The 19,573-nt window shown below is 57.3% G+C and overlaps 1 protein-coding gene across 3 annotated transcripts in view; it reads right to left on the reverse strand.

Annotated features, from left to right (window-relative positions):
* ZBTB16 (zinc finger and BTB domain containing 16) overlaps positions 1 to 7,797 on the reverse strand; it is a 55,619-nt gene extending 47,822 nt beyond the window's left edge. The window contains exons 1-2 of one of the 3 annotated variants that reach the window (XM_054176172.1): positions 7,691 to 7,797; positions 5,978 to 7,318 (exon numbers count right to left, since the gene is read on the reverse strand). In XM_054176172.1, coding sequence (XP_054032147.1) covers positions 5,978 to 7,245 — 1,268 coding nt within the window. In that variant the 5' untranslated portion in view covers positions 7,246 to 7,318; positions 7,691 to 7,797. Of the gene's footprint in view, positions 1 to 5,977; positions 7,637 to 7,690 lie in introns of those variants that run through there. The other 2 variants (XM_054176173.1, XM_009908302.2) reach the window with 2 other exon arrangements.
* Positions 7,798 to 19,573: the final 11,776 nt, after the last annotated feature.

The raw sequence follows: 19,573 nt of genomic DNA on the forward strand, positions 1-19,573 counted from the left end.
GAAGCCCAATGGGACCCAAGAGGTGTGACTGTGCTGCCATCACAGCGGCATTTGGCTAGCACTCGTGGGCACTGGGCACCCATCAGTCATCGGCTGCAGATGCTGGCACATCCTGACATCGCCCACCAGTGATGGCAAAGGAGGGAACGATCCTGGCCAAGGACTGAACCCGCCAGAACGCACGGAGCTGCCCAGCACCAGGCTGGGGGAAAAAAAAGCCCTTGCAGGCAGCGTGACACAAGCCAGGACTGCCGGGGTGAGGAGGAATGAATGGAGCAGGCTAATTTACACAGGAAGTGAGCACTTACCAGACCCTTCATCCCAACACACAAAACCCTCTGCCATCTCTGGAAGCAATTACACCCAGTTAACATGATCTGCCTGCCACTAAAATTAACTGCAAACAGAAATATTTTTCACTTTTGCAACAGGAGATGCCATGGCCCCGTGTTTGGCTGCCGGGAAATATTTAGTAATTACTCATTTAAAGCCTCTCTTGAAGCTGTCAAGGAGGGGAGGTGGGAGGGCAGCAAAAGAAAAATCTTGCTAATTGCAAGCAAAAAGGAAAATGCAGATCTCTTTACTCCATCCAAGGCACTGGTGCAACTAAAGGACCATCATCACATCGGAGCAGGGAAGGCTGCAGGGATGCTCAGTCACAAGCTTCCTGGGCTGCTCTGCACCATTCCCATCACCCTTGACACAGCATGGACTCTCCAAGGTCCCTCTGCATGGCCAACGAATGCATCCTGAACCAGCACCCCTCCAGGAGTTACAATGAGAGCTGCAAGGGCTCCACAGAGCTTGTCAAGGAGTGTGAGCAAGGGATGTCAGGCAAGCACACAGTGGGGAAAAGCCACCCCAGTGTCCTTGATCAAGGGGGGCGTTGTGACTAGGGTCACAGCCACGTGGTTGATGGGGATGGGTTGGTGCAGATCCACTCCTCCTGCTCCCTGGGACATGAGCAAGGCCAGGGAAGGTGGCTGGAGCCTGGGGAGTGGGCAGCATCCCCATCACCCTGGGAAGCCTCTCAGCCAGCAGTGAGCTGCACAGCGTGAACAGTGCTGGGCAGTCTGTCGGTGAGGAAGGCACAGAAGTTACTACTGGGTGAGGGGGGGAATGAAATGAAATAAAACCACATTAAAATTGGTATTTTTTGTTGGGAATCCCAGAGTTTGGCTTCAAAAAGCATCACCCAGACAGCTAAAGCAATGCAGAGTAACGAGGGAACAGCGTGGGACCAAAGGGCGCTTTTGCCATGCCAGGAGCTGGGTATGGAAATGGTTAAGTCCCCACTGAATAAATCAAAAGTTCAAGGCTGCAGCACAGCCTGGCCTATCCCCCTCTGCCCGTGACAAGAACCAGAGAGCCCCCGAAATCCCAAGCATCCTGCGCGGGGTCTCGGCCGGCGCTCACGGGTTACACGCTCGGGGTCAGCGCCGTGGCCCTCAGCGGCAGCATTCATTTCCTGCGCGGGGCACGGCCCCTGCCCAGAAAGCTAATCAGGGCTTCCTCGCCCCGCGCCCGCCAACGCTGCTTCCCATTAGCCCTTATGATGCCAGGTGCCGCTAATAAGGCACATCAGCAAGAAACTGGAGCTGCCGAGGCGTCCTCGGACTCTGGAAGTAATCACGGGCCGGGCTTGGGGGGCTGAGCTTGGTTCTCCCTCCCTCCCCCACTTGCTTTCTGCTTTTCTTCCTTTTTGTAAATTCTGGCTGCAGAGGAGCAGAAATTGCCCAACACTTGAAATCAAATAAAACCCAGCCAGGGTACCAGGGTACCAAAATCAGCACTAGGAACACCTCGCCGAGCGCTGGGCATCGCATGCTTCACATTTACGGCTTTACTGATGCCCTGTGCCTGCTCTTGCTGTGACACACCCAGCAGTGCCAACGTGCCTGATGGCATCAGCCGCACAGCGCTAGGCTAAGCCTGGCAGAGATGGATGGAGGTGAGGCTGCCTGAGAAACAGCCAGAGCCTAGACTATCCTCCTGCAGGGCTGTGCAGTATTTGCTACAGTACCAATGTTGCAGCTCCATGCAGACAGTGGACCAACAGCTGCATGTCGCAGGGACTGTGGGACCAGGACCCCACAGGATACTGCCGTGTCCCCAAGCAGGATCATTTTGGAGTGGCAGGAGCATCACTTCTGATCCTGCACACCTGGAAGCAGCCAGGTAGATCTGCTGCTCCTCTGTGCTTCAGCAAGGGGAGAAGAGGGCAAAACTCTGCAGTGGGGAGGTTGTGGCTGTCCAGCAACCAAAGTGGAGGAGCAAACCCCCTTGGTCCTGCCCACAACACACCCCGGGGGGCACACATCCTTCAGGTGACAACTCAGTCATGAAACCTCAAAGTGCCAAACTCAGACCTGGAAACTGGGCCTGAGATGTTCCTCAAGGTGGATTCCCAGCAAGGACAGGCACCTCCCAGTCCAAACCACCCCTAGGGGAGCACTGCCAGCCTCCATGCCACAACTCCATCACCCCAAGCACTTTCATTTTCCAGCTCACCGTCTCATCTCACGTGGACACAGCATATGGTATCGCTACGGTGGCCAAGCTCCTGGGCAGCATTGGAGGCTTTGGGTGCTCAGCTGTGCCAATCAGCTTCATGGAGTCACATCCCTGCCTGCGATCTGCCCTGTTGCCATCAGCATCCAACAAATGAAACCACATCTTCTGCAAAGTTTTAAGGCATTTAACTTCTCAACGAGAAATCACCTGGGGCTCAGCGCAGCAGTCACGGTGCAGCACTCATGGTGCAGCTCAGGAGGTTTCCCCTCACACAAACGAGCCCAAAAAGGGCTGCTGAACTATAGCTTTTTGTCTGCAATTAGAGGCAGCGATCGATGCTAACATTAGATTAAGTTTGAACTTTGCTGAACCCAGAAGGAAATCTTTTATAAAAAAAATTAAAGAGTCGCCGACTCAATACACACTCAATTAGTCAGCAGCACAAGCTTGGGGAAGGAGGGAAGCTTAAAGAAGGGTGAGGAGCAGCTGGTGGGTGCGGGGACCCAAACCCCCGATCGGAGCCAAGGCTTGCGGACACCAAAGGGGCAGAGCTCAGCGCTCCTGGCTGCCTCCCGCTGGGGCAGGCAGCACTGCCACGAGTGTGGCCAGGAGCCAAGCTCCTGCACAGGGGCAGCACAGCCAACCATCCCCCTGGGCACCCTCCATCACCCAGGGTGAACAAACCCCCACTGAATCCCAAAGCCCAGGGACAAGCCAGCCTGGCCCTCCCCTGCTTTATCCTGCGTGCACTTCCCCTGCTGAGGAGGAGAGGAAGGAGGCTCGGAAGGCTCCGAGGCTGTAAGCACACACAGATATTTATGGTTCTATAGGCGTGTGTGTGTAAACAAACATCCCACCATATGCACAGGCTCCTGCTGCAGTGTAAACAGGCACTGCCTCATCCAGCTCCTTGCAGACACAGCTCTGGACAGCTTTGGGCTCCGCCTGTCACCTGCTAAGGTTTGGCATGCGAAAGCCACCACGCTGGGCAACCAAACATTGTGCCAGGCAGTCAAGCATCCCTTGGCACTGCCTGTGCTGGAGGTGCCCATCCCCAGCAGCTGCCCTAGCCCCCAGCTCAAGGCAGCTGGGAGTGATTCTGCTCTGGGCACCTTTCCACCAGGGGTCAGAAAGCAAAACCACAATGGTGAGCGCTCGGCAGAAGGAGGTCAGTGAGAAATGCTGACCAATGAGCAACACTGCCCCCAGCACATCCTGCCCAGCTCAGGAAGGGGGTGCTGGGACCTCAGCGTGGGGTGCAGGGGCTCCCCAGGCTAGATCCCCGCCCAGGCACTGGAATGATGAGGTGGCTGTAGCCAGCACAGTGCAGCTGCCACCAGCACCAGAACTGCTCCAGCCAAGATACAGATCCCAGCCTAAAGAAGATGCTGCTCAACAGCTCTGTGAACACAATGGGATCCCACAGACCCTCCCCAAGTGGTCATTCTCACAAGGTACCAGAAAGCAAACACTATGAAAAGGCCACACGAGACAGTCTGCACATGAAGCACCTCGGGTCAGACTTGCAGGGGTGTGGGGCAGGTAATTTCATCTGACTGTTGTCCAACACCTTTGAATGTGGATGGTCTTACAGACAGCTTTAAAAATGGCTCAAAGGATTTGGCTTACCCTGCAAAGTTTGCCAGCACCAAGTGATCTCTCTGAAAGCACCAACAGGCACACGGAGCCAAAGCCCCTGCCTTCGAGGGGCTGGTGCTCAGCTTCATGCTCTGGCAGGAGCCCCGAGCCCCTGGGGAGCCAAGCACACACCCAGCCTCCGACAGGGCTCAGCACTCACTGAGAAATCAGCTACGGCTGCAGCCATGCTCGTCAGAACCAGCCCCGCTCGGGCAGGCTGGGACACACTCCTCCATCTCCTGACCACTGGGTGAAGGATCTGAACTCACCACCTGCCCTGCAGAGCTGCAGGCAGCCCCAGCACGGCCCTGTCCTGCAGCTGGTCCAGGCACCACTCTGGGGCTCGGAGAGGGAAGGGGAGATGCTGGAGAGCGTGGAGCAGAAGCACGTTAAAATTCTCCCTGAGCCTCCACTGCAGCTCTCCCCACAGTGACGTTTGGTCTGCATCACCGCACACCCTGGCGGCTTCGGGCACACCGAGCCACACCAGCCCAGCTCTGCTGCCTGCCCGCTGGGGAACAAAGCAGGGGGCACCCCCACACAGCTGGACACCCCTCCAAAGGGTGATGCCTGCTCCCAGCAGGATCCAAGCCACCAGCCAGACTGGGAGGCGATGCCGCCGTCACTTGCAGCCCTGCGTGGAGCTGAGAGCCCCCACGCTGGGCACACTCGTGGGCTGAACGTGTGGGAGCTGCGGCTCCAGCACCCGACGCCAGCTCTGGCACATCCTGCGCTACCCGCACCGCAGCCACACCAGCTCCCCAAACCAAGAGCACGCTGGCACGGCACCCTCCCCGGGTGGGGTATGAGCATCAGGACTAATTAACCTGTTGATTCAATAACTGACACAGTGTGCAGCCCAGGGAGGCTCCAAGCAGCTCCAGCACTATGCCAATGCTGCTGTCCTGCCACAGGGCTACTGATGTGCTGGGGGCCAGCACCAGGCTCACCAAAGCATGCCCATCACGGAGGGTTTTGGCTACTGATGCCAGTGTAGATGCAACAATAACACAACTCTGTTCTCCATACAACCCGGGGGGTGACTTCTGGTCCATGCTGCCAGGATCGTTAAGCAGAAGCACCAAACTCGTGCCAAAAACAAACACTGAGCACCCAACCCCGCAGCAGCTCCCTCCAGTGTGGGGTTTGGTGTGAGCATAAAGATCTCACCACCTGGAGCATGTAGCCCCAAGATCACAGCTGCTGGAGGTTCTACCCCTGAAGCTGTCCCTGCAGGGAGGTACTCGTGGCTCTGTGTCTGCCCTGGCTTTACCCAGCCTAGCCCCCATATTACTTTGTGCAAAGTGCAGGTAGCTCCTAAACTGGGCAGCTGAGGAGCAGCAAACTGCAGGGCTGGCTGGGTGCCGCACGCTGTGATCCCAAATGTCATCGCGGTGGCTGGGCACAGGGATCCCGCAGGTCTCTCCCCACATGGAAGCACCCAGCTGGCGCAGGAGGGATCCATTCCCAGCAGAGGGTGGGCAAGACCCTACTCATCTCTTTGCACACCATCCACACACAGATTTCTGACTCAGATCATAGCAGCTGTGCGGTCAGGGGAGGCTATGGGGTTTGCACTGCAAGAAACGCCTATGGCCAAGCCCCATCCAGGTTGCCCTCCTAGCCCACACTTGCTGGACGGAACCTCCTGGCATGGCTACCAGAGCTGGAAAGTTGCAACAGCTACCCCTCTGTGCACACCTCACAGCTTTGGGGTACCCGTTGAGAGCTCTGCACCGGCACACGCGACATCCAACTGAAAACCAAAATGCTCTGGCAAGACCCCGCCCGGTACAGAACACAGCGGCACGGCGCTGGCACTCACCTGTGCTGCTCAAGGGTCTCGTTGTCTGGCAGCTCTGCCCCGCACACACTGCACTGCTCGCCCAGTGCTCTGCTCTCTGTCTTCATGCCGGCCGCCAGCTCCCCCAGCTTGCTGAAGAGCTCCCGCTGGATGAAGCCCTGGGGCAGCAGCCCCCCATAGGCACTGAAGTCCATGGAGACAGCCAGAGCCGGCTGCACGTGCAGGGCAGACGCCACAGCCGGCGGCACACCAAGCACCGACTCAGTCTTGTGGTTCGGCAGCAGGGTGTAGATGCCCATGGGCTTCTCGCCCTGGGCAACTGTGGCAGAGGGCTCCGGACCCAGAGGCAGCCCCTGGCCGGCCTCGGGTGGTGGCTCGGCACCCTCCTCGCGGGTGTAGTGCAGTTCGCGGGCACTGGTGATGACGCTGCTGCGGGTCGGGGTGCCAGGTCCTTCCTTGCCCTTCTCATCTGGCTTCTCCCCACTGGAGGCCCCGGGCTCAGCCGTCTGCGGGCTGTCATGGCCAGAGGCATCGTCCACCTGCATCGCTTCAGTTTTGACCTCAGTGAGGCCGGGGGGACGGCGGCTGCTGGGGCGCGAGTCCTCGGGGGCAGCGGAGGGCAGAGCGCCCTGCAGCAGCGACTGCCCGATGGTCATCAAGCTGTCCACCGCCGCCTTGGTGGGACTCATGGCAGAGAGGGGGCCAAAGGAAGCAGAGGATGAGGGGCTCTGCTGTGCTGCAGCTCCGGGCAGGCTCTGGCAGGCTGTGCTGGCGTAGCTGCTCTCCTCACCAGTGGGCTTGGAGATGAAGAGACCCTTGATGTATCTTGACTTCCTCTCCTCCTCTTCCTCAGTGGTGGTGGCAGTGGCTCCATCGGCCATGGTGACCTCAGTATCGTTGTCCTCGGAGGCCTGGATGGTCTCCAGGATCTTCAGGCACTGCTCCTCCAGGTACTCGATTTCCAGGATCTCGGCAGCATAGAGCAGGTCATCCAGGTCTTCGACCTTGGCCTGCAGGGTGGCAGTGTAGGCATACTCCAGGATCTGCTGGAAGGTCTTTGGCGAGAGGAAGTCCAAGGTGTAATGCTGACTGTTGCGATGGAAGAGGATCTCAAACATCTTGCTGGTGCAGGCCAGCACTGTCCGGTGTGCATGGAACTCCTGGCTGTCCACCATGATGACCACGTCACAGAGCGTCCCCGCCAGGCGCATCTGGTTGGCTTTGTGCAGCAGCCCGGTGGGGTGGCAGGGGTTCTGCAGCTGGATCATGCCCATCTTAGTCAGATCCATGGTGCTCCCCAGGCTGGCTCATCAGGGGGCCTCGCCGCCGCTCAAATCTGGGACCAGCTTTGTGTGCCGATATCTGCGGAGACAAAAGGAAGGGGGAGAGGAGCGGTGTGGGTCGTGGGGAGAAAAGATGGAAAAAAGAGGAAGAAGAGGAGGAGAGGGAGAGCAGAGGTAGGAGAGAAGAATAGAGAGAGAAAAAGAAGAAGAGGAGGAGACGGAGAAGAGCGAGATTAGCCCGCAGCCTGCCGACACTCGCCGAAAAGTTTCTGTGCTGGGCTCGGCGACGCAGCCGCTGACGGAGCCGCCCGGGGAAGGGGCGAGCTCCCCCCCCCGCCGCCCGGCTCCGCGCGTCCCGTTCCCCCCGCGGGGCCGGGCCAGGCAGCTGAGCCCCATCAGGTGCAGGGCGGGCGGGGGTCCCGGCGCATCCCGCCCCCCTACCCGCACTCACGGCGGCCGGCGGCTGCTCCGGCAGTTCGCACTGCCCGCTCTCATCGCCGCCGCCGCCGCTCGCCGCGCCGCGCAGCAAATCACGGCGGCGCCGGCCCCTGGGCCGCCCCGCGCCCACGTCAGGGCCCCCCCGCGCCCACCCACCGCCCGCCCCCCCCGCCGCCGCCGCTCCGCGTTGAGCGCGGGCGCCCCCCCCCGGCCCCGCCCCGCGCACCGGCTCCGGCCCCGGCGCGGCACCTTGCGGGGTGAGCGGGACCGGCACCGCGGCAGGGCAGCGCTGCCGGCAGCAAACATGGAGGAACCGAGCACCGGGGAGAGGGGCGCCAGGGGAACCGGACTCCTAGAAGAGCCCAGAAACCGGGCACCCGAAGGAACGGGGCACCGAGGAGCCGGCGGTGTGGCTGCCCCCCGGCCCCGCCGGGATGTGCACGCCGCCCCACCCACACCATACGCCCCGCGAGGAGACCGGCCCACGGAAAAACCTCTCGCCGAGCAACCGCGGGGCAGCCAAAGCCCATCCCCGGTGCTGCCGGTGGAGCGGGCCGTGGGTGCTCGGGCTGAGCCACAGGAGGGGGTAAAACCTCCCCAGAAAGCCAAGTCTGGGGTCGCAGATGAGTTCTGTCCCCAAATGTGCCGGGTGGGACACGCCCCCGCTGGCACATCGCCCCCATAAAGCTGGTTTTATCCAGATCAAACATCTGCCCTAGGGTGGCACCACTTGTTGTACTCATCTACAGGGGTGGCTCTGCGCAGCCAAGGACGCGAGAGGGAGGTCTGACAGCAGCCTAGGAAGGGGACAGCTCAGTAACACCACCAACGGAAAAGGCAGTGGAAGAACACGTGCCATGTGATGCCCCACGCTGCGGGCAAGGCATGCTGAACCATGGCCATCCCCACACCCTGGTGCCCATTCACAGACCAGCATCACCTCTGGGGCCAGCTCGGTAGCGGTGGCAGAGAGCACCCCCTGCCTCCCCAGCCCTACCCAGGCACAGCGCCACGCAGGGCCCGTGCCGCCAGCTCAAACAACCACCACGGCCGGTATTAGCACAAAGATACCCTTGGGGTAAAGCAGCGCAAATGTAATCTAAGGAGAACGTTCTGGGGATGTGTGTTTATAATTATAATGGGATTTAATGTACTTGGGGACCAGATGAGAGCAGTCATTTAACGAGAGCGGCCCAGCAACGGAGGCCTGGCGAGCAGAGGCGGCAGGGCTCAGGCTGGCAACGCAGCGCTGCCAGCGCCACACCTGAGGGGAAGGCATCAGCCACCCCTGCTTTTTTCGGGGGTTATAACTCTGCTGCTGTAATTGGCAGCGAGCAAAGCTGCAGCATGCAGGCAGCCAGCGTGCCAGCACGATGAGATTTTTAATTGCCTAAAACCCCTCCAGTTCCTCCCCCTCCCCAGCTCTTCAACCCCAGCAGCTGACAGGGAGGGACGGTGAGGCAGCACAGCTTCAGGTGTTTGTTTACCCTTCTCTGACTCCTGAAAGGCTTGATTTCAGGACTGAGATTTTGCAGGCAGCGAGGGGGATGTTTTTAGAGTAGCTCGCATGAAATTAAGCTGCGTGAGTCCCATTAGCAATAATGGAAATCCCACGGCTAAATTCCCAGGCAGCATCCTGAACATTAACCCCCAGCCCCTCCCGGCAGCCGGCGCTGCACTTTTTGTTGCTCCTCTAACACACAGCAAAAGCTGCAGAGTTGGTTAAGAGACGACCTCCCGTGGCTGCTTTTGCTGCAAGGCACCAGCTGGGTTGTGAACCTCAGGTGGGGCATCGCTGTGTTCTGGACGCTGCCTGGATCCCTCCCCCCAGGTTCACAGTGTGACACGGCCCTGCTGCCATAGCAGAGCGAGCTGAGGTCATTGGAGACCTCCCTGCACAGTGTAGGGGCTGAGCATCAAGGTTGTTCTGGATCTCGAGGCAAAGCAAGATGGAAGGGCTGGTGAGACAACTCTGCCCAGAGCAGATTTCCACGAGCCACATTTGCCAGCTGGACCCCCTCCCCGCAGGGAATTCTGCCCTTGCCCACCTCTGTCTCCAAGCAGGCTGCACCAGACCACGCTCTGGAACACCTGACCTTCCCCAGGGCATCACAGCCTGCCCACACCCAAGCCCTGTTTCCTCACAAACTCTTACAGATCCCTCATCTCCCACAGAGCTGGGAGATTCCTTGCTGACAAAGGCAGGGTGATTACAACACTCGTGAAACTCTCATCCCTGTCCTCAAGCAGCACCTCCCTTTCCTCCAGCAATGCCCCCCACTGAAAAAAACACAAACTCCTCCCCGCAGAGCCTCAGCCAAGGCATCTGTGACCTTGCTTACATCAGGTGCCTGGGTCTGGGATGGAAAGGACTGACCTGGACGTGTCCACAAGCCAGGAAGGAGAAGCCAAAATAGCTATTTGCCTTAGTGCTCCACAGAAGGGAAGAAGAACCATCTCCCTGGCTAGGGTGTCAGCCCTGTGGAGCTGCCACAAGCCCAACAGCCTTGGGGTGGGAGCTCTCTGGTGGAGCAGGAGCAGTGCCAGCAGCCCTGCGGGGCCTGGGGGCACTTACAGGCTGCCCAGCCCCTCCAGCCCACCAGAGATGCTGACACGAAGCTCAGAAGCCACTGCTGTGGCCTTCAGGGTCATTTCCTCACTCCCTGGCATGGGAGTTACTTACCCATCGCTCCCCCCCAGTGCTTTCCATTTCCCTCCCATCTCTCCCCATCAGTTTCCAATTTATTTACTTTTCTGATCTTAATCCCCACCTTGTAGTGCAATGTGTTTATTAGAAAGGAACCAGCACGCTAAATGAAGCCAAGCTGGGCTCTGGTGTTAAATAGCAGTCACGCCCAAGTGCCTCTCCATGTGCCATTACTCCGAGTGATTGAGGCAATTTCTTCCTCCGCCACAAGTTTCAGTTGTAAATCTCTCAACCAGATACAGGGGCAATGATCTGCTGCCTGCTGCCATTATTATTAACCTCCAGTGCTCAGCTCTCGAGGCCGTCAGGCTTTCTCGGGATGCTCTTCCCATGAAAGGACCAGGTGGAGCATGGGCATCCTTCTGGGAGACCCAGGGATCCTTCAGATCCCACTCCAGCCCCTCCTTTGTCTTGGGTGGGCAGAGGTGAACACCTCCTTTCCCCACAGAAATAGCTTGGTGAGCACCAGCAGGCCTGGAGGAAGAAAGACTCCACAAGGCATGGACAAACCACAGTGATGAAGTATTCCAAGGGAAGAGGGTGAGAGTCCTTTTGGGCTTGGCTGGGCCCTTGGAAAGGAAGAAGAGTGAACAGAAAAGACTCCAAAATGACAAGAAGAGAAATTCCTTGCTCAGGATGCTTAGCCCACAAGAAAGGTCACAGGGGATTCAGCAAGAAAGTGCCCCAGTGTCAACCCTCCTGTGGGGAGGAGGATTTCCAGCTGCTCACCATCACCCCCAAACACACATACAGGCAAATGGCCCTTGCCCCATGCCCCGGGTGAGCATCCTTACCCTGCACTCCTCCAGCAGTGCTGGTTGGACTCATCACCCCCCACTATCCACGCTAGAGAGGGATGCTGTGACATGGCTCCACTTCTCCAGCTTGCTGGGCCTCAAGGATGTCCCCAGCCCAGCTCTGCTCACCAGACCTCTTCTCCAGCAATCATCTGACACCCACCAGAACTGCACAGGGTGAGGAATGAGAGCTTTCCTATGCTGCAACTACTGCATGTTCCTTGGGAGGGTTTTGGGTTGCTCTCAGAGGGGTTTGCAGGTGCACAGCTGAATTCTGAAACACTGGAACAAGAATTCTGTGCAAATTAAGATCAGTTTTAATTTTAATCTCAAATCCACAATGTTTGAAAATTGGTTTTTGGTATTGCTTCAGACTCAGAGATGTTCACAGCCCCCAGGCCCCACAGGCAGTGGAGCAGGGCCAGTGGCTTTGCTCGGTGACGGGGCAGTGCACGCTGCTCTGCTCCTGCAAGCTGACAGCTTATCAAAAGATGATTAAATGTCTTAGACTTCATGTTTTTAAGAAAAACCCTAAATGCACAAAGCTGTTTGTAAGGGGGAGGGTGCAGAGCAGCAGCAGGCCCATGCTCAGCTGCTTGGTGAGTGGCCACAGCCCGTTAAGCTCCCCAAGAACACCACTGACAGCACCGGGGCCGTCCGAGCCACACAGATAAGGGACCCCAGGGCACTGTGGCAGCACAGGGGAACAGAGCTGCTGGGAAAAGGACCTTGATTGTGTCCCTGCTTGCTGCACAACAGGAACCTGAGAGTCATTCTGAGGGTGCAGCTGGTCTCTGGCTGTGGCATGGGGTGGTGGGACACAAGCAGCGTGGCTGTGCTGCAGGTTATCCACGCTGCCATCAGCGCCAAAGTTGGTGCAAGAGCACAGCTGTAACCAAACCCAGCACGGGAACTCTCCGCTGGCATGGGAACGGTGACAGCACAAAGTCAAATGATTCAGAGGGAGCTGAGCAGACCCTCGTGGACCATCACAGGGTGAGGATGCTGCAGGAACCCCTGCCCACCCTTCCCCACGTGCCTGCCTTCAACCTGACTCGAGGGACAGGGTCCAGGCACTGCTGGAGCACCACGGCAGGGGCACGGCAGCAGCTGGGAGGATAACTGCGTCACCTGCCTCATCACCCAGCCAGCCCCGTGTGCCACTGAGCACATCTGTGTGGCTCTGCCAGGCTGCTGCACACCAGCAGCTTCCCAGCCCCACCAACCTTCCCTTGCCTCTGCATTTTTTTTCAGCTCGCATCTGAGCAACAAACGCGGGACACTAACCCCCTTCCTGCTCGCAGGCTCTGAGTCACGACTGAGCTCATCTGAGCCGCGCTGGGAGCCGCACGTCCGCGGCGAGGACGCCGAATCGATGCTGTTACATCAAAGGATGGATTAGCAACCCCTGGCTCTTACGAGGGATGGGTCGTGAGGCACAGAACCTAGGGAAAGGGAGGTCTGTGCTGCTCCTGTGCTTCAGGAGCGTGTCCCCAGCCTTCCTCCCCCCGCAGCCGGCTGAGAGATGCTGCACAGCCCCTAAGACAATGAGACCAATTAGTGGCTTAGGGCCCTGAGCCTGCGAAGGGAGCGGAGTGGTGACTCAGAAGGGTGGCAGCCCCGACAGCCTCCCCACATTCCTGCCCTTAAATCCCCCACACAAAAGGGACCTGAGCCACAGTGACTCAGCGACGGAGCCACCTTTGCAGCCGGGCTTTGGGCCGCCCTGCTCACGTCTTGCCCCCAGCACCACGCGGCCGGGCTGGTAATTAAATAAACCCGTCTCCCTTGGCAGGCTGTGACCTCAGCACTGGTACAGGGCCTATTTTTAGCCTTACCCTTTGTACGTAGCTGAGAGAGCTCAAGCCAGAGGCAGCAACTTTTGGAGGCCTAACAAGCGGGCGGGAGGTTGTCTTTGCTTAATTCACTGTGTAATTATTTTTCCTCTTTTTTCCCTTTCTCTTAACCTAAAATATTTGACATCCTGCATGGGACAGGGACAGAGATCTGCCAAGGCTGTAAATGTCACCCCCAGCTGCATGGCACTGAGGAGGCTTCCTGCATGCTTGGTAAAGTTCAGCCTGGAATAAAACTTCTTCCAGAGAGCAGAACCCACCCCAGGGGCTCAGCAAAGTGCTGCTGGGGTGGGTCTCAGCTCCCACCAAAGCCAGGGATGCTCTACCAAGGTTTGTGTCTGAGTTGCAGCTTTTCGTCTGTCTCCCAAACTCCCTTTGGCTTTTGGCTGTCCTCCAGATTCATTCTGTGCTGGGGAAGGTGACAGTTTCAGGCTGGCAAGCAGGGCGTGGGGCTGCACCTCCACCCAGGATCAAGCCCTTCTTAGGGGGACCTGGAGGATGCTGCCCAAGTTCAGACACGATCAAGCACTGCAGGGGAGTTAAATACTCACTGCATGATTTCCTGAGCATGAGATGAACACATCATTAACACTGCTTAAAGCTCTGCCTGCCTTTCAACAGGACAGTTTGAGAGCCCCCAAGTGACTTGGGAGTTTAAAAGCCCCATAGTCACTCCAGAGCAGAAGTAACTTCAGCCAGCCTGTAGAAAGCATGCCTCATGATACTCAGGTTCATTTACTAGAGGGAGTCAGACAAATCCTGAATCCCAATCACTGAGCAAATACCTTTACCTCTAATTTAATCTTTCCTCTCTAGCAAGGGCCAAGCTCCATGTCCTGTTTCCAGCTTCATGAGTCACCTGTCCCCCTTCCCAAAGGGAGATGTCCATGTGCTGCTGTGCACACACAGCAAGTGCATCACCATCCCTGACAGCACAAACACCAACCCATGCTCGTGGAAGCCTCATCCCTCCTTCCCTTCCTGTATCTGTTACAGTCACACCAAAAGCCTTCACAGCTGGGGAGGCTTCTGCCAAAAGGCACAAGGTGGGGGGAAATCCTCCCATGGCTGAATCAGGCATCACTGAGATGCTGCCTGTAAGATGATCACACCGCATGAGGAAGATATTTTAATCTCTCATTAAGTTCCAGACATCTCCTCCAGCGTCCCAGCACCCTCTGAGCCGCACAGCCCCGCAGCCTGCCGAGGGGTGGAATAAAGTCTGAGGCCAGATGCTGCAATCTGGGTTCAAGGTTAGATATTAACTGATTTTATTTCCTTAATAATTGCCAGAAGATGCAATAACCTCCCTGTATCTTATCTGCTCACAGATTCCTGAATGACTGAAGCCTCAGATAACATTGGCACATCAGGCAGCCGGCGAGCCACCCTCTCAGGGAGATACTTATGGATCCCTCGCCAGGGCCGGGACAAGGCAGCGACTTCCAGCTCGGCCATGCATCCGCCACCGGGGACCTCACGGACACGGGCCTGGCTCCGCAGTGGGGGCAGCACCAGGACTGAGGGCAGCATGCGGGAGCCCTGCTGCCCTTGGAGCAGGCACTGCTCATGCCAGAGGGAGCTTGGCAGGTCCACCTTTGGCCACACCACATTCCCCACTGGAACAGCTCGATCGGCCTCCCAGGAATGAGAGTAAACACTCCTGCAAAGCCACCCCTGGATAAGGGCTATCTGCCCAGGGCCAGCGTGCCACACGTGTCCCCAGGAGTGCTGGGGGTGCAAACAGTGGGGGCAGCAAGGCTTGCAGCACAGGCAGCTGACACAGCCTGCACAGGGTCTGCAGCTGCTGCCCACAGCCCCCCAGCTTCTTGGAAGGGGCAAAGTCCCTTCTGAAACCCAGCAGCTGCTCCAAGCCAGCATGCCTCTGCTCCACCACTTCACTGTCACCAGGACGTCAGCAGCACCAAGTCCACCCCAGAGGGACCAGAATTCCACTTCCAACAGCCATTAGAAGTTCTCCACTCAAAAGAAGTTCTCCATTAAACACTCAGTGCCAGAGCACTGGTACCACTGCTCCTGCTACAGACGTGCCCAGGGCATCACCAGGTCCCTGTGGGTCCTTGGTGCTGTGCCAAGGCATGGGCAGGACAGGCAAGCTGGCTTCACAAAGCAAAAAATCACTCTGGGGGGAACCCAGCTCCAGGGGCTTTTGAAGTGGCACATTCTGGAAATAGTCCTTCAAGGTGTCTGAAGGGGAAAAAATAACTCACAGCTCAGAACAAAGTGATGGTCTCAGAGGGTGAAATGGAGTAAGGAAACACTGAAAAGCCTGAAAGCAAACCGAGTTCAGAGCCTCTGAGAGGCTTCCATAGCACTAGCAGTTTGGTTCCCATCCCTTTCCTCTGTTGCAGGGAGCCAAACCTTCCCCAAAGGCAGCAGGACCTGTACTAAGCCAGCCCACACCTTCCCCCCATGGGTGCTCTGCTGGTTACAGCCACTTCCCATGGCACATGGGTGCCACACAGGGTGCACCACACAGCAGCCCAGGCTGGGACCGACAGTGTGGGATGGCAGCAGAAGTTGCAGCAGGAATTTTCATTCCCAGGATGTGGCTTTGCATTCAGTGCTGCACATCAGCTGTGACAAAATCCCAAGCTCACGGGCCCTGAAAAAATGGCTTCATTGCAGACAGAGAGCTGCTGCATTAACTGCCAGGTGAAATACTTCATCAGTGCCTCAAGAGTTCAGCTGAGGTGATGAGAAATAATCCTCCCTGGCTTCAGAGCCCGAGTTTTGCTCCTCATCACATCCTGCCCTGGGAAGAGTGTTTGCAGCTGGGCACGGGCAGTCACAGAGCATGCAGCGACAGCTCAGCTGCACAGGGAGGCTGCTGCTGCCTCCGGGGCTGGGTGCTCACTGCCATGAGCCACAGCAGGAGCAGTTGCTGTGTACAGCAAAGGTGCTTTTGAAGTGGTCACTGCCATGGCAATTATCTGAGAGCATCCTGCCCTGCATCCTGGGGGATCATCATGCACAAAAAGTTTTCTTCCTGCTTTTGCATGTCCTTCAGGCTTCTGACCAGGACTGCACTTGAAAACAGTGTAAGACAAGTCTCCAGCCTGTAGGGCTTCAGGCATCCTGCCCCTCTGGGTGAGCTGGGGCAAGGCTGGACCCACAGAAAGTGTCCCTGTCTCTCATAACCCTGCTCCTGCTGCAGACAGGAACCAAGGACAAGTGTGTCCCACATAGCACTGGCAGCCTGGGCTGCACACAGGTCCTGACTTCCACCAAAAGAGCACGAGACACACGTGCAGCTCGTTTTTCAGGGTCAGGACACCCAACTCTACCTCTTGTGAGCAGGCTGCTGAATTGCTCTTCCCACTGGTAGAGCATGATGCCCCAGAGGTCCTACTGCAGTGCAGAAATCCATGCCACGTACACATGCTGGCACCTGGAGAGCCTCGACACTGTGACCAGAACTAGGCCTGCAGGGACAAGGTTTGGCTGGCAGCAAAGGACAGAGCTTGGTGACGACTCCTGGCCCTAGCAGCTTTGGGCAGCAGCCAGCACCACCCAAACCAGCCCAAAAGGCACACAGCAGGCACCAAGGGAGGTCCTTCTCCGTGGGTGCTCCCACAGGGTCCGTGCTCAGAGGGGAAGAGGGGGAAGGCGAGGGATGAGCGAGCACCCTGCCTGCTGCAAATATTGACACAGCCATTATGGGCAGGGATAAAACTCCCATCGTCCTGGTGCCCTCTGAGTGCTTCTGTCTCAAGGAATTCTTTATTTTGCTGCACAAGAAAAATGTTTTCATATTCTCTCCTGCCAGCTAGGCCTGCAGCCCAGTGAGCCCTTTTGCCCTTGAGAGCCATAACATTATTTGTTAACATTTTTATGATGCCAAATGGTCTGTGCTGGAGCGGGTGCCATTCTTTAGCTGGGAAACCATATGGCATGCCGAGTAATAAATAAGGTATTGTGATAGTTAATGAACCTAATTGCCAGCAAAGGCTTTAATACAGAGAATGTGCTGCTGAGAATTTAGCACCACATTAGAGATGCAGCAGAGCTCCTCTGACTTCTGAGGCTTAATTTAAGTTCTATATTGCAAACTCCAGAAAATAATTCCAAACCCTCCTGCTGGAAAAGCAACCTGCTGGTAGACTGTGATTATACTGAATTACTAAAATCGCAATCAATTTTATACACTCAGTTAACCCTTGCTGGGAACTCGCCGCACTTGCAGGGGAAGCCACTCCCAGGAGGTGCCGGCGCCGGGCGAGCAAGAGCACGGCGGCCACCATCCTCCTCCTCACTGCCACGCATCCTCTCTCCCGCATCTTCCTCGCCCGGGAGCAAGCCCTTTTGCCGCCTTCTTCCCCCCCGCCCCAACCCCGACAGCCTCGGAATAAAAGCCGCAATGCTGAAGGGTCAGCACTGCCCTGCTCCCTCACTGACGCCTCAGCTGCGCTCCCGCAGCGAGCCCTGGCACGGCGCAGACGCTCCCGGGAAGTGCTCCGAGAGCAGGGCAGAGGCAAACTTCATGTGAGCTGAACTTTCATCCTGGCTTTCTCAGCTCTTCCCTGCAGATTTTGGATGTTACAATTTGAGCCCTTCCGGCCCAGAAACCCCTTAGAGAGGGCTCACACCCGCTGAGGAAGATAGGGATAGACTGGTTCGGGAATTGGCGTTTCAGAAGACCTGCACTTTTCCCAGTTAGACACAGAGCTGCCATCCCGTGTAGAAGGGGCATCCCCTGCCACAGGTGACAGCTGTGCGGCGGTGTGCCTGTCCCTGGTCAGCACGGGAAGCCATCACTCAGGAGCTGCACATTGTCCCCCTGGATCACCTGCCAGGCTGTTTAAGGAGCCGCCCTTTTGGGATGGCCTTTTCCTGAGAGGTTGCTGTGCCTCAGAGCCAGCCACCTGCACCAGGAACCCCAACAGGTCCTTGGAGAAGAGCAGCACTGCTCTTCCAGCCCCTCCAGAAGGGGAAAAGAAGAGGTTATTGGTTTCTTCCCTGCTCTGATTGGTCTCGGCCATCTTGCAGTCACGTTCCTCTGCTGTCAGCAGGCAGCTCTGCTCTGTGAGGCAACAACACCCCGGCCCAAAGCACCAGGGAGCAAGACAAGAAGGTTCCTGGTGGGGCTGCCCTTCTCCATCCCTCTGCACCATGTCCTCAGCCACCTGCCAACCTCTCCAGCCCCAGATCTAGGTGAGCAGCATGGACCCCAAGCATGCCCCAACACAGGGTGTCAGGGCAGGAGGTTACCAGGGCCAGCACCTGAGGGGAGCAGGGAACAGGGGAAGCACAACTGGGGAGCAGCACAGGATGGGTTTAACACCGACCATAAATACTCTTTAGAGTCTGGGAGAGGCACAGAGCTAAGAGGAAGCCATTGGAATATTTTATTGTGATGCAGATCGAGTGAAAAGCCTGAGAATAAATAAAAGGGAAGATAATTATTTGATGGAGTTCTCTTAGGATATGCCACAGCAGGGAGCACTTACAGAGAATACATATTACTGGAGAGACAGAGCCATTGGAGCATCAAACCAAGCCACACACTGGCAGAGGAGAAAACGGCACAGAGCAATGGATGTGGCTTTGGGCACCTCTCTCAGTGACGCTGCCCTGCGCCCCCCACCTGCCCCACTGCAGCTCCCCCTGCCCGAGGAGTCACAGTCCCTGGAAAAGGGAAGACTGCCTCCCATAAATGTCTGTCAGGAATTACAGCCCAGCCACTCCAGCACCGAGATGGAGTCGTTTATCTCCCTGCCATCTGCACGGGCTGCTGGGCCAGGGAGCAGCAGCCTGTGCCCGGGAAGCTGCAGCTCCTGCACTTGAGCAGGGCAAGGAGGTGCAGCAGCAGCTCCCAATGTGACTCATACCAATCCCTCCCCTGAGCACCACACTGAGATGGCTTTCACCCCCCCTCCAGGACTGGGCAGGTCCATCCTCACTGCACACCTGTGACGCACCCAAGCAAGTCCAACAGACACAGGAGAAACACAGCAGAGGTTCCCCCCAGGCAAGTCACAGGGTGACAAGAGAACCCCTGTGGTGTCACTGCTACAGGGGAAACTTCACTGAATCTCAAAGGCCTTTGCAAAGGCCAGCTTGGGAATCCCACACAGAGGACCCAACTGTGCTCTTCTATTTTCCCTTTTCCCTGCATTTTTGGTCCTGTTCCTTACCAGAGCAGCCCTTCCACCTGTACCTTCAGTACACAGCACTGACTCTCACTCCTGGAGGCAAGCAGGTGATGGGAGGGGGCCAAGGGTCTGCTTCTGCCCTCCAAGTCAGCTCCCACCCCACATCTGGACCTGGGTCTGTGTGGTGTGTGCCGGTGTCATTAGCCGTGAGCATTGCCCACCTCTCTAGGAGCAAAGGGAACCCCTGGTTCCTTTGTGGGCAGATGTAAGGGACCCATGCAGCACACAGCCTGCTGTGGGTAATTAGCAGAGCTGCTCATTATTGTTAGTGAGGCTCAGAGCCCTAAGCAAAGGCAGCAGGAACATAGGACACCTTTAAGGCTGCTCAGACAATAAAGTCAAAGGCAGCCTGAGGATGGC

The sequence above is a fragment of the Dryobates pubescens genome, chromosome 34 (assembly GCF_014839835.1).
Source record: "Dryobates pubescens isolate bDryPub1 chromosome 34, bDryPub1.pri, whole genome shotgun sequence".
Lineage (NCBI taxonomy): Eukaryota > Metazoa > Chordata > Aves > Piciformes > Picidae > Dryobates > Dryobates pubescens.